General features: G+C 36.0%; 1 protein-coding gene across 2 annotated transcripts in view; it reads left to right on the top strand.

The window, feature by feature from the left end:
• CDH13 (cadherin 13) overlaps window positions 1–22,741 on the top strand; it is a 517,159-nt gene that overhangs the window by 282,058 nt on the left and 212,360 nt on the right. For both annotated transcript variants that reach the window (XM_030026184.2, XM_030026183.2), the window contains exon 6: window positions 15,859–16,003. In XM_030026184.2, the coding sequence (XP_029882044.1) occupies window positions 15,859–16,003 (145 nt within the window). The remainder of the gene's footprint in view (window positions 1–15,858; window positions 16,004–22,741) is intronic.

The raw sequence follows: 22,741 nt of genomic DNA, 5'->3' as shown, positions 1-22,741 counted from the left end.
TCCACTCATCTCTCTCACTCTCAGCTGTCTCCATTTAATGGTGTGTATAAGCTATTTGTAGAAGAACATAGAGTGCCATCTATTGAACAGTTATGTGATACTGCAGCCCTGGTTTTGAAAGAAGGTGAGACACAATCATATTTGTAAAACATTCAACATACAGAAAAATTTACAGCCTACTAGAGATTTTAGTATGTTTCCTTTCATTTTCACTTCCTCCTTTGATATAAAATGAAACCAACACAGAGCCTCTAAAATAATTATTCTTGGCCTACTTTACATTTGAGAAAATGTTTGGGTATCTTTCTGCTTTCATAAGTAGACCTAATGATTTTAAGTTGTTTTTTTGTAGCTGACTCTGCATTCCTTATGAAGGGGTTTCTCCCAAATGATAAACTTAGCTCTATGATATCAGTTCATGCAACATTTTTTTTCATTTGTGTCTTCAGCATCTGTGTTCACTGAACAATTTTTATATGGCAAGTGATCATATTACAGTGATCTATTGTTTGTTGCTTCCATATTTCTTAAGGTACTGTACTACTAATAAATATGGTTGCTATACAGTTTTAGGTGCTTTTTGTTACTCAGATACCATAGAATTTACTTGGTGTCATAGTAACAAACCTTTAGTTCTGTAAGACACCTCAGTTACAAACAGAATAGTTTTACTCTTTTTGATAGGCTCTCTATGGTTGATGGATTGCTACTGATTTCAGCTCAAAAATCAAACTCTTGGTATCGACTGGACTGAGTTTCTGTGTGTGTTTTGCATTGAGCTAGCAAGTTACTTAATAGTGATGGATTTATAAATAGGTTACTCCAAATAAAAGAAATTACCTTATATTTGAAGCAGCAATATATTGATGAAAAGTGACCTTGCCAAGTTGAAGGAGAACAACACTTTTTGGTGATGTAGCAGAACTGAGTGAAGAAGAACTTTTATGCAATTTGCAACTAATTGTTGTTTTACTGAACGGTAAAGTCCAATCTTTATGCGCGCTGCATATATTAACTTAAAAACTAGGAGGAGACAGGAGCAATGGAATGGAGACAGGACTAGACCTTGTCACGGATGACACCAGAATTTGGTGAAGAATAAACACTAGGTGCAATCTTGTTTTTCTCTTTTTAGGCAGGAACCTGTGCAACAAGATACTCTTTGTACTCACTGGGGCTACTAGGAATTACGTTGGTAACAATAGTGACACTTCAAGCTATAATTAAATACATTTCATGAAAATCATACTGCATTGTTAAAATACCTCCCTGTTTCTTAATGAAAGTTCAGATTTTAATATACGCAGGCCTATTATTTTTAGAAAAGATCTGTGCTGTGATGTGAAGTCCCTTAATTGACACAGCTAGGCTCAAGGGAAGTATAATGGAGTAAAATACCACAGGATGAATTTCCATTACTTGTGAGTGCAATGCCACTTTGGGACTAGATACGTGAAGGTTGAATAGTCTAGTCTATTCAAGAAGTCACTGTGATGCTTTGGAGCATAAACTTCAGAGGGTCTGTTCAAGGACTTCCTGTTCTAGGTCATTTAAGGTTTGAAAAAAAAAAAAATGCTATGCCTCCGGAGATTTAAACAGGTCAAAACGATGCAAGATTTCCCCTGCTTTCCCTATTTGTTTCTACTCTATGTTAAATTTTCTGTCTTATCGTGGTAAACCTGTTTGAAATTACAGTTGCCTTTCTTTAATTACTATTAGTTTGTAATAGGGCATATTTTATTTCTGTTATGACTTTAATTCACTCCTGGTGTTCTGGTAGTGATTATCTCTGTGATTACAAAGATGTTTTTCTCATTTTTTCAGTTACAGCTTTGCAATGGGAGAAGCAAATTTTACTGCAACAGCTTGCTGTGATGAGTTCTGGAAGTTATTCCTTTTATGATCATTTATTTTGCAGGTACATGAAGAAGAGTCTCGATGATTGTTGGAGTTCAAAAAGGCCTCTTTCATTTGCAATTTTTGGTGCAAATGACATTTAATGCATTTTGTGACTGACTATATCCAGACTTTATTTTTGCTGCAATAACTTTGAGTTTCCAATTCTTCCTTTGTTGCCAAATACGTAAAGTTTTCTTTTTCTGTGCATTTTTTTTCCAGTTGATGCAACTGATACAACTTGATGCAAGCAGTCAAAAAGTAGAGATCTGCAACGTAATAATTTTCCTTGCAAAAAAAGTTTTAGTTGTATTTTTGGACTCAAAATCATTTTTGTTAAGACTTGTAAATTATCAAAGGCTTTGAAAAGGGTAAAAAAAAAGACAAAAGATGACAGTTATGTTGTGAGTCTTGGAAATCAGGAAATTGCTCACATGGGGTTGTCATAATTTGCAGTTTAGCAGAAGCATGAGGGAGAGAAAAAGAGAGGTCTGCTTTATCTCCAGAAACAAAATAGGTGTAGAAATGTAGGACAGATAAAGTCCTGAAAGATAGTGAAAAGTCAGTAAGTCAGAAGTCTGTAGAGTTGGGTTGATGTAACTTTATGAAAAAGAAGCACAGGAACTGCTGCTGTTGTATGTTGTAAAACATCAAGTGAGAGTTCAGAATTAAGGGAAAGTGGTGATGGACCATACAGTATACTGAGGAGATGTCTTTAGTAACATGCTTAATGTGGTAATTTAGAGCTGACTGATATCTCTCTCTAAAAAAAAAAAAAAAAAAAAAAAATATCCAGTGAGACACACTAGAACTGCTAATTATACCTTAAGATTGATAGTTTTAACAGGCAATGCTGTCATCAGAGCTGAAGACCAGTGAAGCATTTCAGAAAGTTCCTGGGCTAAATGTAAGCAATAAAAATAAAAGAACATGAAATAAATTCTGTCTTTTGATGTGTCACTATGTAGCAGACCCTTGTTAATCCTTTGGGAGCTTCGTTAGAACTGTTTGACTACTCAGAAGAGACTATTACTGTGTTAATTTAGCTAATTTGAGGCTCATTGACTAAATCTTTCTTTATTGACAATTAATGTAGAGAGATGGTCCAACATGTTAAGAGTTACAAAGATTAGTTTTAGAGAGAGAAAACAGGTAATTAGAAACAACATTTTATTTGAGATCAGGCTGCTCTTGGCATATCTTTCCATTCTATACATGTGTGCAAACTTTTTCCACTGCAATTACACAGAAACCATTCAGATATTTCCTTTTATCTACGTAGGAAATATATACCTTGCCATTGTTGGCAAAGTAGAAAAAGCTACACTGTTACACTGAAACAGAGAAGCTGCTAAATGTTTGCGATCTGGGATGTGCTAATCCATTTAGATGTTGTTACCAGGAAGATCAGTTGTCTGAATTATAAAAGTATTTGCCATAGACATCCTCTTGGAAAAAAACAGCCAGGCATAATGTAAAATTCAATAAAGCTGACTGTAGACAAAATCAGCAAAAACTCATTTAGTTCAGAGTAACAGGGAAAGATAAACAGTGCTTTGTTACCTCCAGTGCTCGTATATCATTGTAACTGCTAAGGCCGGGCAAAGAATACAGGAGGGAAATGAAAGCAAAGTGCTAACTGTGAATACTTCCATGATATATTTAGCCAATCAGATGTCAAAATTCAGCCTTCGTAATCTAACAGTTTACAACCTCTTATGACAATTTTGAGGAAGATTGATAAACTCACTTTTACTGACATATATAACCGAACACACAGTAGGTAGCGAATCATGTAGATGGCATTTCCGGCACCCAAACCTTTTATCATCAGCATTGAAATACGTTATCTTTGGCTTAGCAAACAGAGTCAACAAAGTGTAAAACCTTTACTAGAGAAGAATATGTTGAGGAAGGAGGGGTTGCTCTGTGGAAGGTAGTTCAGCTCTGTGGTCAAACAGGCAGCTTCTGGTTAGTAATGCAGGTGCACAGGGTATATATGAGAGGCTGCCAGAGATTGAGAAAGAAGTTAGAATTAGGTTTAGCAACAGAAGAAAAATAACTAAATAAATCTGAAAGTGACTGTATAGGTACATAAACAGGATGCAAGAATTTTATCATGATGGTATGCTATGTGCTGGGAAAAGGGAATGACAGACGTTTTGTACCATAACACAATGCTTCACAGCAAAGACTCTCAGCGATGGGGGGTTTGCAGCTCTGCAGTTTGAATGGGTTTCTTAACAGGCAGCCCTTATGATTTGCAGTACGGTCATCTAAATCCTATAAAGCAGATACAAATAAATCTCATCTAGTTCTCTATCTGACTTCTACAGACTAACCTTTAAAAAGGTGAAATTTAAAAAGACAATAGAACTGCATCTTCTGAGGGTGTGGCAAATACAGTATAGAAATTATGCTGATATTATTTCAGATTTTGAAGAGGAAAGCAATTTATTAACAGAATAAACAATCTTCTCAGAAAGAGAAAGTCCACTAGGAAAAGCTGGCTTCCAGATTATCAACTAGTTCTCTTCATCAACACTTAGATCCCAAGCGTGCTAACTCCCGTCTTGGATGGGGCTTTGAAAGACTCCTGGCTGCAGCTCATTGCTCGAAAACTGACAGTGTAAAGAGGATGAGATGTCATCCCAGGAATGCTGACAGAGCCAGAAACTTGGGCAGCAAGGCAGCAGTATGCTGCATACCCTCCAGTACAGCTTGTAATGTCCTCTGTACAAGTGCTCTTGTAATTGCTTGTTTCGTTGCTTTAAAATAGAGGAACCTGGTTGGTTACATCTGTGCTAGACTGGTATAAGCTTGAAGTGATCCTTGACTTCTAAGACCTTTTCCTACTCATTTGTAGGAACAGATATGTTAAGCAATAATAACAAAGGAAAATATGCATGTGTGTGATATATACCTGACATTTACACTGACCTTTATTTCTTATGCCTAAATAAGTCAGTTTTCTTGTCACCGATGCATTTTTAGATCTTGGATTTTTGTTGTTGGTCTGATTAGTTATGGGCTCTCTCTGACCCTGTTGCTTCTTGAATCCTTCTGTGAGTTGAAATTTGTTAAACTCTTGCCACTTTCTACATGCCATTTGGAGTTATTTTCAAGCAGTAAGAGCAGTGAGCAGTGCTTGAATACTGCTAGGAGCTATTTAAAAGTGCAAAGCCATTTTTCATTTTTTTCTTTTGTAAGTGTCTTTGTTGTTTTTTTTGTGGTGCAGCATAGAGCCTAAGAATTCTGGCACAGCTTATGTCTTACTCCTTTATTTCAGTCCTAGTTCCTCTCTTTTTGATTTTCTTTAATTTAATTTTTTTGGTGGTGATTAGTCTTGATTGCTTTGGTGAATCCTGATATCTTCTCTCTCTCCCCAACTCCCCCTCTCTTTCTGAGGGGCACAACATGTGTTCTCTTGTGATATGGGAAGATTTTAATTAGTATTTATATGATCATGCATAATACTTTTGGTCTGTGTGAAGTACACGTGGCTGCATCTGAAGAGCTGTATTGCTCCACAGATTTGAGGGATGTCCTTTACTTCTCATTTCTTCACTGAGGTTATTCTTGGAATGGGCATTCTAATTTCAAAACTCATAGATAATATTTAACAGGAAGTACGCTTCAGAAGTAATTTTAATTCTATTTTTGTAGCCGTATGAAAGAGCCTTAGAAATATGCAGCTTTCTGTTGTGAGGATGCAGAAAATTATTTTCAGTTGTGGTTTTGTGTGTCTACAGCTGTAGAATAGTGCTTAATGGGGGGAAAAATGAGACGCTGAGGACAATCAGGTTTTCAAAGCTCTTTTGAAGGTGTTTTGATTTTAATAGGATATATTATCCAGTCTTGTAAGGCACTTTGAAAAATCACACTGTGTGCATGTTGGTAGCTTCATAACCTTTGTAAATCTAATTTTACATCACTTGCTCAGCAAGAGCTGGAATTTAGCTATCAGTCTTGTATTGGGAGATCAAAAAACCTAGATTCAAGCTTGATTTAAAATTTGTCTGGTGTACGGCTTTGGTGAAGTCATTTCATCTCTGTTTCTTCTCCCATCTTTTGCCTATCTTATTTATGTAATGGATTTTCGTTTGAAACAGTCTGCTGTATTGTGTCAGTTGGTTCCACGAGTTCTATCGTAATTAATCGGGATCGTTACGATCAGTTCGAGTACCTCATACCTCCTTTATGTCTACCTCTAAAATGGGGATGGTGATTTTTTCGAAAGTCCTTATATTGCTCGCGTTTCCGTAGTCCGCAGGTGCAGCAGCAGTTGCGCGTGCACCCAGCGCCCACGGGGAAGCTCTGCCAGGGCGGCAGGACCTCGAGCACCTACCGCCTGCCCACCCTGACACGTCCTGCTGCGTGCAGTGCGCCGGAGGTTTCCTGCACAACAGGAGAGAGAGTTTTGTCATAACGCAAGTGTCTTCCATTCTCTGCTCCCAATTCCTTTGTTCGCTGTGGCTTTCATATAACTAACCGGTTAAACCCACTTTTCTCCTGTGCAACCTGATTGTTCGGAGTATAGTGTCCCCAGACAGTGACATTTATCAGAGGGACTGGATTTTATGAGGGGTGGATCTAGGGTATAAGATGGACTTGAAGCTTAGAAAAATTGCTAGTTACTGGTGTTTGATTTTATATATAAAACTAAATATTCTGTGCAAAGAATTACTTCTTACAAATATTTAAATCTTAAAAATATGACATCTTAAAATAATAGTCACAAGAACTCACAAGAGTAAATCTTGTCTGCTCCAAACTGACACAAATAACTGAAAATACCATTTACAGCTTGATGACCAGCTTAGCTTTTAATGTTTAAAAACTACCCTCAGGAATAAGTGGTAAAAAATATGAGATTAAGTTACCTATTTTGCAGGTTTATTTTTTCTGTTGACACAAGAAAGCTTCTACAAAATCCCAAATTATTTGTTTTGTTTTTTTTAATGAGTTCAAAATCTTAAAATAATTTTTGGAATTAGATTTAGTCTTGTCCTGCAGAAAAGGCAGAGTTCATTTTGGTATAAGCTTTCTATGAGTATGTATTTAATGTATTCTTTCCTCTGAGGCTTATGCCACCATTCTCTAAAATTTTTTTGTTTTCCTGCTCTGTGATCTTGTTCACAGGAAAGGGACCATTTTACACTCACAGCAGAGAAAAATTTTCAGGACTTAAGCTCTTCAGGAAAACAGCGCCTTTTTAGCAATATTGTGATTCAGAGACACGCAGCTGTGGAAGAAAATATGTTCACTGTGACACTAATAGCATTACAGTATATACATTCAATTAGATAGTGAATTCATAATTGCTTAGTTTAGTGCTATGGAGGAATTTCATATATTAAAATAAAAAATATTAAATGTATAGTATTTTTGCTTCATTTTGCAGCAATGAGCGTATTTCACTGATGGCATCTTCTAGGCATGTTCTGTAAAGTAAACTGCAAATCAAGAGGCATGATGATGCTAGAAGACAGACTGTAGTACTGCCAGTACAGGATAAAGAACCTGGAAAACTCCAAGTACTGTTATCACTAGTTTAATCATTTAAGATTTGTTTTCATACTTACACTGAGGGAGATCCTTCCCCCAAGATGTAATGGCTTTTCTGGATTGCCAGTGCCAGGTTTTTCAGAGAGATGGACAATTTCTGATGTTATCTCAAGCCAACAAGAGGTGCAGGTGCAATGTGCTTTTGGAGGTTGGCGCTTACTGAATGTAAACTGGCAAAGAAAATTTTCTTGCGTTTCCCAGTTCAAAGGAAGGATGGACAGTAGATATTCACAATAGAAAGATTTACTGCACAAAAATTAATGTGGAAAATATACAGAGAGTTGTAATTTAATTAAGGCAACCTTCTTGACATGAGCTGGTTTTGTTTAAAGAAAAAACATTTGAAATAACATGGGAATCTTGTTATGACTTATAGCCACATATAGATAAACCCCTCTCTCGACAGTTTCAAATGAAAATTCAGCTTTGAAAAGGTAAAGGTTCCTGTGTGGTTTGTACTTCTTTCTCTCAAAAAGAAAGAATAGAGTTGTTAGACTTGGCAGGTCTATTTAGGAAGGATCTCATGGCAGCTGCAGCTGGGAAGGATGCGGTTGCAGGGACCAGTCAGAACTGCATTAGGTGGGCATGAGACACCTCCTGCCACCAGGGCGCTACTGGACAGCCTCCTGTTAGACCATGGGACAACAGTCAGGTCGGTTCTGTAGAGTATTACTGAATTTGACTCAGCTTAGCCAAGGCCTTCTAGGAAGGGTTAAGGCTTTTCATCATCATTCCCTCTTCCCTCACGTTATCTTTTTCTATTACTTTGCTCTTATGGCTTCTCTCTCCACTCCTTCACTCTCTCCCATTCCCCAAAATACCCCAGTTTTGCTGTCCAATGACATTTAGCTTCAAACATAAATTACAGCACAATTAGTTTCATTAAACACATTTTATCTTGCTCTTGTTTTGATGTATGGTCTTGTTATCAAGCATCAGACCAGTCACTCCAGCTTGTTTTCCTCTTACTTCCCCAATAAGGGGTCTGTACTAGTGTGAGTGCATAAATTAAATCCCCCTTTCTTCCAAGTCTAGTAGGATCAGTAATTATACATTCATACTGTTACTGGTTTTTTTTTTCTTAATTAGGCTTAAGTTCCAGGAAATTTAAAAAAGTTAAATCATATAAAAAGTACCAGTTAAATATTTATTCCTTGCTACTTGCTTGGAAGAACTTGCTATGTTTCACTTCACAAACCAGAATATTATGAAGTTGACACTGACCTTTCAGTCTACTTATGTGACTAATGATTAAAAATATTAAGACCGCTACCTTTAAAACTAGTGAGAAAAGAACATCTTTGTTTATAATATTAAATTCCTCTTCCTTTTCACAAAACTTCTGTTAATGTGTCTACAAAGCTGTGCACTTGAGGTGATCAAAGACGACGAAGTGATTCTTACCTAATGAAGAATTCATCCTTTGTCATTCTTTTGGGAGATAGAAATCTTGGGGATTTTGAAATTTTTGTTCAATTAATGCATACAGTTAAGAGGTAGTTGTGCTAAGAAAATAGGAACTATGAAATAATTGCAGGGTAATTCTAGTATAGGATAAGATAGGTCAGTGCAAACCTTTATTTTAGTGAGGTCTTTGCTAAAGCTCTTCAGTCTTTCACCTAATTTGGGGTGCAGAACATTTGTAGTTTGATGGGCCATTGCAAAATATATGCTGCTACCTAGGTGAGTACTACTTAAAGCTAGCTTGGGGAATGTCCCACTCACATATAAGCCTTATTTTTTAATATAGCTTTCCCTTTTTAATTTGGATTTCAGTGGTTCACACTTGCTGAGTAGAATTGGATAACAGCGCAACCATAGAAATCATCTGATGTTGTAAAACCTGATGCTTAATTTGGAGAATGGACTAAAGTGAGCAGTATTTAAGTCATATATTGTATATGCAGAAGGATCCCCTACACTTGTAGTGAAAGAAAATGCTTTTTCGTATATTGGTTTTGATCTTTAATCTTCTTTTGTTAACTGAGGTTAAAAAAAATGGCTAAAAAGAATGAAATCACTTGAATCTTTGGTTTGGTATCTTTGCCCACTGTTAATTCCTACAGTATTGCTTTCTTCAGTTGTAGACCATATACAGTTACAGCCTATGTGTTGCCCAACTTACCATGGTTTACAGAGAAAAATTTAAGCATTCACAGAAGGTTCAGTTGCTGTTTTAGTTAGTTTTCTTAGTGAAATCTATAGAGTCCTGAAATTCTTTAAAGGCTTCATAGAGGTTACTGTTTTGGAATTAAATCTGTATTTTTTGTCACAGGAACTTCAGTGCTTTTTGTGTAGTAGGGCAGGCTTATATATATTTATGCTAGGTCTAGCCATCTGTACTGTAGTAATAGTATGAAACTTTCTGGTTATTTTAATGAACTACATTTTGGTTATTTTAACTAGGAACATTGCCTAAAAAATTGCCTGGTTTTATATAAGCCCATCGCAAGACTGGATCACTATGTCGTGCTTTTCTATGAATCGCATCACTTTACAAATGAATCCTTTCTGAAGAAAGGCATGAGATAACTAGCATTTGAAGGTTGTTTAAAAAATAAGATTACATTTTGCGAAGAAAAGAAGTAGGACAGAGTTTAGGAACACTTGGAGTGAGGACTTCCTCATGATAAGCTGATGATTACAAAGATCCAGGAGGAATTCAAAATAATCCTTTCATTTCTAAATCTAATGGCTTTCCAGACATTGTATAGATCCTTGTTAGGAGAAGAATGAATCAGAAGACCTATAGCAGTTGTATAGTATGTAAAATGTTTTACAGCTTATGGTAAAAGAAAGTCTGCATTCAGGAAACTCTCTAATGCTCTACATTTTCTTCCAATAGTGTTTTTCCAACAAAAAGTGTTAGAGATAAAACACGTCTAATAAGGACAGACACCATTCTTAAAATAAAAGCCAAGACACTACTGCTTTACCTCTAGTCTTCATAGGTATGAAATGTACAGAAGAATACAACGATACCTGTAATCACCAAGGTAGTGCTTTAGGCTTTCAAAAGTCCATGTACTGAACATTAACTGAAAGGAGACGTTCGCTGTCTTCATACCGCAACAATCCTTTCAGATGGAAACTGCTTATATTTTGCTTGTGAAAGTATTGCGAAATGACACATTAATAAAAGGTTACATGGCTATTGCTAGGTAAGAAACCAATAAATTAGAGTAATAAATTTTATAACTTTTTAAGGAATCAGTATCTAATTTTTGAAGTGGATGCATTAGCAAGATAAAACCTCTGTAAGATGTTCATAGAAGTACTTGGAATGGCTAATTAATCCCTTCCCACCTAGACTCTAACTCTGAATGTGAGGCTAAATTCTCCCATTGCAGGTAATGGTGCCATTTTTTGCCATCATCTGTACAACCTTGCTGTGGTAATCGATACCCTGTCATCAAGTAGTTTGAGACAGAATTATGCATACCTATTAGAAACAGTTTATTTGGGGTTTATATCCTCTCCCTCCACCTCTTCTTTTGCCATATAAAAATTAGCTAATGTTTTATTCACATTATTAAACCAGGAAAATTTAATTTATTTCTGTGAGTCTGAATTATTGTCTTCTCTGAGTTGTTTTAGGTAATCGCATCAAATTTTTACTAAAACCTTTCACTATAAAGAGAATTTCTTTACTACTTTTAATGACCCAGAGATGGCCAAATGTTTTTTTTTCTTACCAGGAAATTGCCTACATGAAAGATCTGTAAGTCCGTTGCCTGCCTTTATTGTCAATCCGCACTTAAAAATTGATGATAAATAAACCTAACAAGTGTTCGCAATAATAATTCTAATCCAGCTAGGAATAAAGCAAGCCAGCAGTGGTCTGTACCTATACATGCCCCAAAATAACTGAGATCGGGGCAGGTAGTGGTATAGCAGTTTTTTGTAATGGTACAGTGCTCCTTTCAGACACTTGAGTGTACCCCAGTTCCAGGATGATGCAGCTTTCCTCTGTCTTGGTCACATTTTACTTCTCTGCTTTTCCTGCCGTGGGTGGGTTGACCTCGGGGGGATTGGATCAACGGGATGAAAAGCTCATGGGTGGAGATGAAGACAAACCGCCCATGCAGCGTTTTGCCATTTCTTATACATGGTTTCTCAAAGGTTCCACCAGTATCACTGCTGGGCTCAGAAACATTCTTATCAGCAACAAATTGGAAATTAAAATTAGAAGGCAGTTAATGACTAAAGAACCTGTATTAGTCTTCGCTGATAATTAAGGACTTAAAAGATAATCCAGATTTACTTCTGAAAAAACTTTAAATTTATGACGTAATTTTGTGTGGGCAATTGGCTGGCTGGCTGCAAAGTAAAAATAGACATTTATATGCAGAGAAAGAAGGTGGCTATCCAGAATCGTTTCACCAAACACAATAATTGAATGAAAACAACTGTTCTGTGAAGAGAAACCTTTGAAATTTCTTTAAGTAATGGTAAGAATGAGACTGGTTATCTTTTCCTGTAAATGTTGTTGCTGACTGCAGCGTGGAAGGGAATCAAGACTATATAAAATAAAGCAGAGTGCTTAAAACAGGTTTGTGCAGCTTTGAATAAGCTTACTAAACTTCTCGTAATATCATTATATTTGGGGTGACAGGAAAGATCCTCACTGCAGATATGGTGAGGGAAATTGGATGGGATGTCAAGAAGTCCCTTTTGAGAAGAGAGAGTATTGAACAAGAGTTAGTCTAGACAAACAGGCTAAAATCTATTACTGCCTGCCGTTTTCAGTTTTATATTGCTTTTCCCTGTTTTATTGGTGTGCTTAATTTTATCAGTGTTTCTCAGCTGTATTAGAAGCAATAGCCAAAGTCTGCCTTGTATCCTATCATGGAGACTTGTGTTGTGAAATATAACAGTTCTCATAAACCCTTGATTATCCTTCGTAGTTTGCATGTATACTTTTGTCAAAAATGAAATTAGGAATTAGCCTCAAGTGTTCCTGAAAATATGATTGGTTAGATTATGATGAACATAACTTCATCATTACGAGCATAATTCCATAACTTTTACGTTGCAACCTTGAAAGCATAGTCAATCTTACCAGGTTTTCACATAATAAATAGCTACAGAGCTCTGAAGATTTTTTTTTTTTGTCAATTTGTCCAAATCTGTCTTTATGCTCACTGCTTTTTCTTAGAGCTATGTTGTCATAATCAGGTGGGAACTTCGATAGTTTCTGAATGTTCAATTACAATTTCTTGCTATCAAAAGAATGAATGCAGTATCTTTCATACATCAGTCAAGTTTTACATTAAAACCAGATAGGTTTTCCTGCCTTTCTTCTTTACTGAAAGACTGAAGTCTCACTCTTCTGATAGTTAGGCACAATCTAATTTTCCACCTGTTTTTATTTACAGCCTGTTCAAAGTAATTCGGGGTTTTTTTTTGTGCCAATACTCTCTTTTACTTGAATGCTTTCTCTTGCATGCATTCAGGTTTTTTTAAGTAACATTATACTTTTGTTGCTGTTTTGTTGCTTCTTGGCTTTGTTGGATTTTTTTGTTTTGTGGGCAGTGGGGCTTTATGGATTTTTTTTGTGGGGTTTTTTTTGGTTGGGCAAGAGAAGATATAAGGCAGTTTCTTTCATAAACTAATCATGTAAAGATAGATGGTCATAATTTTGGTGCTGCAGGCTTTTATTTTTAAAACATTGTAGAAGAGTGGGCTTAAAAGGAGCTGGTGAGTTAACCCATAATGCTTAGGACAAGCCTGGAAATTATTGTACAAAGACTAATAAAATAAAGTCCTCTGTCGTCTTAATAAAATGAAGCAGAGATTGTGTAAGTGTTCCTACAGACCTGTCATGCCTACTTTTTTGACCAGTTGGTCTCAGATGCAGTGGACTTGGCAATGATAAAGTAAATCTATTTCAGTCATTAATAAGAATCTCCTATTCTCTTCCTTAATTTGTGCAAGTCTGGGAAAAAAAACCCCTAGTTTTACATCAGCCTTTGCTTTAGATGACTTACAATTTTGATAAAGCAGCTGAAGTAGTTTTTTTAAATTTAGTAAAACCTTTGTTCTTTCCAGTGAGCAATATAATAACTTAATATTGAGAGATAGATTAAGAAAAAATTATCTTGAATTTGAAAATGAATTTGCTGGAATTTCACAGAGCAATATTGCTATTCTTCCATTTCCCAAAGCAATTAACATACTTTTGATGAGTCAACATTTACTAAGATAAAGAGTCCAGCTCTGGAGCCCTCAGCACAGGAAAGACATGGACCTGTTGGAGCAGGTCCAGAGGAGGGCCACAAAAATGATCGGAGGGCTGGAGCACCTCTCCTATGAGGAAAGGCTGAGAGAGTTGGGGTTGTTCAGCCTGGAGAAGAGAAGGCTCCGGGGAGACCTTATTGCAGCCTTCCAGTACTTAAGGGGGACTGATAAGAAAGATGGCAACAAACTTTAGCAGGGCCTGTTGTGATAGGACAAGGGCTAACGGTTTTAAACTAAAAGAGGGGACATTCAGACTAGATATAAGGGAGAAATTTTTTACGATGAGGGTGGTGAACCACTGGAGCAGGTTGCCCAGAGAGGTGGTAGATGCCCCATCCCTGGAAACATTCGAGGTCAGGTTGGACGGAGCTCTGAGCAACCTGATCTGGTTGGAGATGTCCCTGCTCGTGGCAGGGGGGTTGGACTGGATGACCTTTAAAGGTCCCTTCCAACCCAAACCATTCTGTGATTCTTTTTGTCAGCAGTTTCCAACTGTATCTAAAACTGTATCTAGCTTTATTGTCGTTCAGTAATAAGACTGCATTTTCCTTGCTAGTCCCCATCACATCATATGCAATCCTAAGATTACTACATTGACTTTAGAGTACAGAGTTAAACAAGCCCTGGGGCATGTGCCCCCATAAAGCTTCAGCTGTGCCAATGGCACATGAATCAGTTGTCTTCGCATCAGAGTATTTGTCTGCTTTTAAGCTGTTGAGCTATATATCTTATCTCTCTCTATATATAGTAAAAAAAAAGGATTGGGAAAGGCTTGCAAGAGCAAGTGCTAGACAAGCGAGGATAAGCAGTGAGTAGATGTTAAAATGGACTGTGACACTATTTACAAATCGTGTATGTGAGTAGATAGTTTACTCATAACAAATACTCCTACTCACACCTAGCACATTGAATTATAACAGTGGAATGTATTTATAAGCATAACAAAGTACAGAGAGATGTGATAATAAGCCATCCATTTTAATAAGGAATTAGAATTCTGACCTAATTCTTTCCCAGCAGGATTTATCACTAACTTTTAAATAACTTATAGGTATAAGACATGGCAATGAAGAATAAATTAACAGAATAAACAAAATGCTGAGAGACTTCCAGCCCCTTCTGTTACCACTTTCTTGGGGAAAAACTGGAAGAGAGTGATATTAATGTCTGTGCTCAGTTTCATTTTCTGGCTGGCTTAACTCCATTAAAGAGTTGAGTCCCGGGATGGGTAGGGTAGGTGAAAATGATAGCTGTGTCTCCAATATGTTTATTGCTGTATTTCACTGATATCTTGGTGAGGGGAGAGTACTGCAGGTATAACATGCAGTTGCAATGTAAATTGACCTTTTCCGTTATCTGAGAAGTTTTGGCATCGTTTACCCTAATGACTGATTAAGTTTTGGTAACTCGTGACTTTCCATTGCAAGTGGATTGGAGGACTGAGATATACAGTATGATCTTTCTTTCCAGTTTTGGGAAGTAAAGGAAGTCCAAACAAATCTTCAGCTGCATATGTCGGCTTTATGTCTAACAGGTGCTTTCATACACTGGGATGTGAGCGTGCGTGTATATATATACCTGCTTATATAAGACTGCATATGTTGTTCTGTCCTTCCATACCTTATTAGAAAAGCTGGAGAACTGTCAAAATTACCTAACATAATTTCATGCCATCATCATTGAGAAAATATATTTAATATGTCTAATGCATTCTTGCCTTTATTTTTTGGAAAAAAAAAAAAAAAGGCTTTTAACTGAGCATTAGGAGATATGTCAATTATATTATGATAGTTCTATATGTGTCCACTTTAAATATGCTTGAAAAAAGTAAAGGAACAAATTCTAACCAAATCTTTAAATGTTTAGTATCAGATTTACAGAGGGTCTTTTTTTCTTATACTCTAGATATTTCATTCTTCAGAAAATATGGCATTTTCAAGCTGCCAGGGGGTATCTTGATTTGAATGTACATCTGTCTGTCTCTTTTGCTTGGATTGAAAATCTGCTCTGAGCCTAGTCCAAAAGAATGGGCTGCAAGTGGTATCCTTGGCAGAGTGTGTTTGCAGCAGCGCTGATCTGAGCTATTTTTTTCTTACTCTTTGCTCACTCTGATAGTGAGCTAATGAGTTTACTCCTCTCTTTTTGTTCATACAGCTTGAAGTTGAGGTCACAGATATAAGTGGAAAAACCATTGATGGTCCAGTCCGCCTAGACATTTCTGTTATTGATCAAAATGATAACAGGCCGATGTTCAAAGAAGGACCCTACGTTGGTCATGTCATGGAGGGATCCCCTACAGGTAAGTCCATGCCAGTCGTATCTCTATAAATAACGTCTGAACAAATTCTGTGTCGATAAATGCATTGTTATCATATTGTACAACTTTTCTTGCTGATTTTGTGGCTCACTGAATCCTTCCCCTGCATAAAGATGTGGGAGCAGCCCTTTAGGACAGCAGGTGCTGATTTCTGAAAAACAGTCAAGTCTCTGCAGTTAAAAAGAAAAAAAGAAAAAGTAAAATAACATAGTTTGGAATGAAAGCTTCGATTTAGGTTTACACTTTTTTTTATTCATACCTGGAATCAACGAAGACAACCCCTAGGATATGATTAGGATTCAGACCAAATAACATGTACAGATTCTGTTCAGAGTTGGAATTCCACCTTTTTGCCTGTAAGGTTAGCTGCTGGAAGGCTCATTTTTATATCTTTATATAGCATAAGGCTAGGTAAATAATAGGAATAAATGGAAAGTGCATTATGAATATGCTAATCTTGTAGGGCAGATTGAAATACTGAACAATGTTACTTGTGTAAATGCAGATACAGCAATTGCAGCAAAATAAAAACACACTTTGAGAATTAAAGTTAGTAATGAAAATGTTCTGATTAAATTCACTGTTGACTTTGTCTAATGATGAAATTCTATAAGAATAAGATATTGTTCCAAATTTCCGTTTGGGTACAACCATCCTAGCTAAACTCTTCCGCAGGTGAAGGCTGAATTAGTTTTCTTCAACTGTTGTCATCAGCTGTTGTGCAATTTTGTTGTGAGTTATTAAACTTTTGCTGCATTCCACTTGAGAGGTATCGACTGCATTTGTAAGTGGTAATTGTATGATCAGATTACATTATGGAGTTAACCTGGATCTTGGTGAAAGAAATCTAAAACAGTAGAAGCTCCTATTAATATCAGTGGAGTGACAGTGATTTAATTGAGATCAGAGTTGTGCGTTATATATTTGTATGTCTTTCTATACATCATTGAACACAAGGCCTTATCCTCCTTATACAGTTGAAGCTGTGAGTACAGACATAAGGTTTTGGCTGTATAGGCATACTGAAATATTTTGAGATGAAAGCTGGAATCAAGTATATTTTTATGAATATTTAATATTCATTGAAGCTTAATGTGGTGACATGTGCTTTGTTTACTCTGAACAAGGATAGACATTACCTTTCGCTTCCTTGTATTACATATTGATAGGACTAGAAGTTATTCTTTGTCCTTATTTTATTATTTATGTAGTTTCTAGAAATCATGTAACCTTTTTAGTGAGTTTTGCATTTTTACATATAGTTGCTATTGTTTGAAAAGCTGTAGGTATGAAATGCATTATGAGCTGCTCCTTCATCAGATTAAAAGGAGTTTTCAGGTAAATGTTCGTTTACCTTACTTGTGACAAGCATGTAATGAACCAATTGACAATCTTTTCATTCAGATGAGAAATGTGTTTCATATTTGTGAGTATGGCTGCAAGTGGAACACTAACTCTTTTCCTGTTGTAGGTCTCTAGTGCATTCTTAAATTATTTCAGATATTGATCGTTTATTCAGAATTCAAAAGAAACTTCCTCAGACTGCCCCACTTCCCATTCCCCCTGTGTTGTAACCAGTTTCATAATTAACTAAGAATATATTGCTAACAAAAGTCAGAGATTCCTTTGTGCGGTCAATAGTATGTAGCAGTGTGACTATCTGATCGGCTCAAGGGACCGACTTTATTACATTTTCATTTAAACTACCGCATGTTCTTGTCATGCCCATTTAGATACACATTCCTAGACCACTGAGTAGGATGGTGTAGGTTTAGTAGATTCAAAGCCCCTAAATCCAGTATTTCAGTAAAAGAAAGTGGTGTCAAACAGCTCAAACTCTGCAGTGTTTAAGCTTTAATCCTGCTGGTAGTATAGGAACTCTGGATATGAGCTGGAGTTCATGCAAGTCTTTCAGTGGCCTTGTCTCTCTCCATCCAAGCAGAAGTTTACACTTCTTATGTACCACATGCCCTTCCCCCAAAATATTTAGTCTAATGTTTAGCTTTGTTAATTCCAGGCTATGGGACAATATTTAACTGTTATCTGCTATATGTTCTTTACTCAATCTCTATACCAAGTTTCTTTTCTCTGCAAGGATTTTTTTTTTTTTTTTTTTTTTTTAACTGGCGGTTCCCTATTTTTCCTCATCTATAAACTATCATTGCTTTTCATTTTTTTCACTACTTATATTCAAGTTTGTGCTTCTGATTCAGTGGATGTGTTTCTCAGTCCAACTTCCAGTGAATTCTTCTGTAATTGTTTTCATCCATTTTCTTTTGCTGCACTTTGGTATTTATCCATGTAGCGTTTGGCATTTTGATTGTCTTACCTGTTAATCAAAGTTTGAATAATTTTTCTCAACTTCATCTTTTTCTTATCCTTTCCCTCTTTCCCCCAGGTATTCATCCCATTAAACTTCATAACCTCATTTTTCCTGGTGTCAAGAACACCAATACTTGCAAAATTATTTTGTGCAAAAGTGAACCTGTAGAATCAATGTTAGCTAGAAACTGTCACAGTTCTGTATGCAGATGGCTTCCAGTCAACCAAGATTTCACGTTGTTTACATCTCTTTTCCATAGTTCTTCAAATTTTATGGCATATATCTTGAAATTATTCATCAGGTTTTGCTGTCTTGCTGCTCCCAATCAATAGTTGCACTGCACAGCTGGATAGAAAGGTTTATGTGCGTGTGTTTGCATGTATGATTCCTGGTTCCTTCTTTTTGTATTAAAACTGTATTGTTGTATTTCTTTTTTTGAAGTTCCAAAAGAAAAGTTTTGCATGATATGCATAACCTTGTTCCCTACCACAACCACCTTCGTCTTCATTCAAGCTCTGAATCAAACCCATTCAGTGAAATAGTCTTCTGCTGAAAAATAAAAAATGGTCTTATAGGTATCTTGGATCTGTCTTCATGATCACTGGGTCAAAGTGTAAATGTCCATGGATTACAGTAATTCAATGATGAGAGATGGATAATTATGTAGAGAAAGATATAGATATACTGGACTGTGAAGCTTGCCTGAAGGATTTTGAGGCCTTGTTAAGGGATTCAGATGATATTATCTTGCTTTAAATCATTCATTGCTGGGTTCCTGTGTGTTTTCCTCTGGGGCCGTAATTTTAGTAGTCACAAACCCAATGGAATTTTCTAGTGACTTTCCACTTATTTATTGACTCTAACATTGCACTCGCACGTTGTCTATTATTCATCAGAAATATCAGAGGTTTACTAATAAATAAATCTTGACGACAGCATCACAAATTTAAATATATAAATCTTAATTTTAATATTTAAGTGAATGTTTATCTTGGGCTTCCTTGACGTTGCTGTAAGGCACGTGTTCCAGCTTTTTATTGCTTTCCAAAATGACTTTTTTCCTTAATGATTTGAAGGTTTAGTTCCTTAATTGGGGAAACACACAGAAATTACAGTGAAATGTTGTGCTAAGCCCCTTTTAAGGACCCTCTTTTCTCTGCCATTGGAGATAGGAACAAGTAGAAGAAAACGAAAGAAAACATGGAGATGGCGTGTAATTTTTTTTATTTATTTAATCCGTCTATGACTAATTAAGGAATCTCTTGTGCATAGTCCCAGTGAGGATGTGTTTTGGTCATGTTTTAATACATTTTCTGTGTTACTAAGGCTATTCACCTTTTGTGTGTGTGTGAAGGTGACCACAGATGTTTTCAGATTTCTATTAGGAGGTCTTTTCCTGGACAAACTGCACATTTGGAGGCTATTTATTTAAAAAAAAAAAAAAAAAAAGACCAGTAGAGAAATAGTTTGCATGTTTTTTATTTATAAAGTCTCTAATTTCTGTATGAGACTGAAGTCAGCATATATACACACCAGAAAAATGATAGTTGAGCCTGATTCAGTGACACCTATGGCAGTTTTTCTACGGACTGTAATGGGTTTTGTGTTAACTGTACTGCTGATTTCTCACGTTTTTGTTTTCTAAGTTATGACCCAGTTTATTTCCTATTGATTTCTGATCTATCCAGCTGCCAACTCCAGGGTTTAGGATCTGTGTCCTGCTGCAGACTTGCCTGAGTACATTAATGGGAGTGACTGTAATCTCATGGTTTACATAGGTAGGCAGAAACATTCGGGTGTCTCACTCCTTGAAGGTTGGAAAGTGAAGGCTGGTTAAATGAACTTGGCAACCATCTCATTTCAGTTGCTGGAGGCATTTAACAGAAATTATTTTAAACACATTTGACATTATGTGACTTGTAACAATGTGCTGCAAGCCCAGTGGGGTAAAATCTTAACTGCAATGGTTGGGAAAATTGCTTGAGAATTGCATTTAAAAAAAGGAACTTGTTTTCCATGATGCACAATAGCCTGAATACATTGCATTCCAGCCAAGGAGCCCCAAACCAGGACTGATAAATGTCTATAAATAATTGCTAGAAATAAAAGGACATTTGAAGACATTTAGAGGGGAAACAGAAGGAATTAAGAAGAGTAGCCTACAGGGTTGTTCAGTATCATAAAATAATAATTTGTAAAAATAGATAAAGCATGAGGAAGGGTCTGAAGCACTAAGTGTTATTGATAGCTATGCATTGTATAATAGTGCATGGATATGATTCAGAGAAATGAAAACTGGTTCTAAAGATGGCGGCTTCTTATCAAGACCAACCTGCCAGGACAGGGGTTTGTTTTATACTTAATCTAACAACAACAAGAAGATTAGTACATGAATTAATAGAAATGAGATTGGATATGATAGATGAGAATCAAAAGATACCAGGAAAGGTAAACTGTGGGCAGGCTGGCCTAGCAAAGTGGCAAGGATAGATAAGGCATCTTGGTCTGATATGCACTTGTTGTCATCTTTGATACATTTCAAATATTATGGTAGTATTTTCTGGACTGTGCTTTTTTTGTTGTTTTGTTAGTTGTAATCCCTGCTAGTTTATGGAATAAGAAGGTGACCAAATCTGTAAAATGAATAAAATTGCATTGACTTTGGTGAACTCTCTAGGCCTACTTTTTCCTTTTGACCTATAAATTCAATAACATGGAGGAAAATACAGGGGTGCTTTTAGGAGTTTTCTTTTAACCAAAGGATTAAAATAAAAAAAATAAAATTTAAAAAAAAATTACAAAGAACCATCAGAAGAGATAAGAAAAGATATAGTTTCTTTTTATCTAGGTAAAAGTAGCATCTGAAACTTCCCAGTGGCTTCTGATTCTGCCTGCATCAATGTTAAGATGATACTTCAATCTTTTCTGTCTCAGAAGTTACTGCGTTCTGCATATACATACATGTGTTCATGGGTTTTTTTTAATGCATTGCACATATTTTAAAAATAAGAATACAATTCTTGGAAGATTAAATTGGAGGGGTCATTCAGGATATCAAATCCTAAATAGCATGAAAACCAAATTTACAAAGCTTTTGGGACTTCCACACAGAAAATCTGCAATTGCTTTAGTGGAATGCAACCACTGTGTAAAACTATTTCACCAAGCAAAATGCTTCCTAATCAAAGTAGTCTAGGGCAGATACTTGGAAAACAGTTTGAGTGTAGATAGAGTTCATGACCATAATGAGAATAAAACGTGGAATGTTTGAATAAGAATTGCAGAAAAATGTAATCGAAGCAGAGAGGTACATTTTGATGGGTCTCAAAGTGTACTTTTAAGTAAAAGCACATGACTGAAATACTGCTGACACTAATGATGGTCTTAAAACAATGAAAAAAAATGAATTCAGGACAGTAGCAGAAATGGTTTTCTGCTTACAATGTATAAGGAAACCCAAATACTTATGAATGTTTTTTTGACATTTCTTGTAATAAGGTAATTATGATGAACTCTTTGGGGTATTCAGCTTTAAAAAAATTAATATTACCACTGGGTTTACCAAGGAAAATAAGAAACAAAGATTTAATTTTCGTATGATGGAAGCTTGCATACATGCATTGTAGAAATGCTTTGTATGATATGGGAATACTGATGCATTTTTAATACTAGAAAGTAAAATATTGCACTTGGTTGTGAATTTTAATTATAGGACTCTCACTACATCATAAATTAAATCCTTCATAGCCTGCCTGCTAGACCCTGTCTTGGTCCCAGTTGGGTGGGCATGATCTGCTAACTCTGAGGAATGTATTTCTCCCATCTTGTATTCATTATACTGGTATGATCCAAATTACTTTTTTTTTTTTTTTTCTCTCTCAAGCTAAGCAAAAGAAGATTTCATCCTGATTTTTTTAATTTGTTCTTTTTGTTTAAAAACAAGCAAACAACTTGTAAAGATATGGTTTAGCTTTATATCCTGTGTGTAAACCAGAGCTCTGACTAAAAGAATTGCTGAAAATTTAAGTGCTTATTACAACCTCTCTTGCGGATGGTGCTTTAGCAGTTTTTGAAGACCTATCAATTCATTTTCAGTTTCTGCCTGTTGGCTGCTAAAGGTATGTAATGAGTGTGCTCATTATTTCATATTAAAATATTCATATTTTTTTAAAATCAGCAGTAGAAAACTTAGAAGTATATATAGATCTGAACTGCAAAGCTGAAATGTCTCCGTAAATCCACCTCAAAACTATCTCAAAATTAAATGTTTGAACCTGAGCTTTTTTGATTCAGAGCGATGTCTCTCGAAGCAATACTTTGATTTTAGAGGAGGTTTGAAATGTCAAATGTTACACGTTTAATTATGAAACTTATTGCTATGAGCTGTTGTGGAAAAC

The sequence above is a fragment of the Aquila chrysaetos genome, chromosome 9, assembly GCF_900496995.4.
Source record: "Aquila chrysaetos chrysaetos chromosome 9, bAquChr1.4, whole genome shotgun sequence".
In the NCBI taxonomy this organism is placed as follows: domain Eukaryota; kingdom Metazoa; phylum Chordata; class Aves; order Accipitriformes; family Accipitridae; genus Aquila; species Aquila chrysaetos.
Note: the sequence above shows the minus strand (reverse complement) of the source record. Positions and strands in the feature narration are given on the sequence as shown.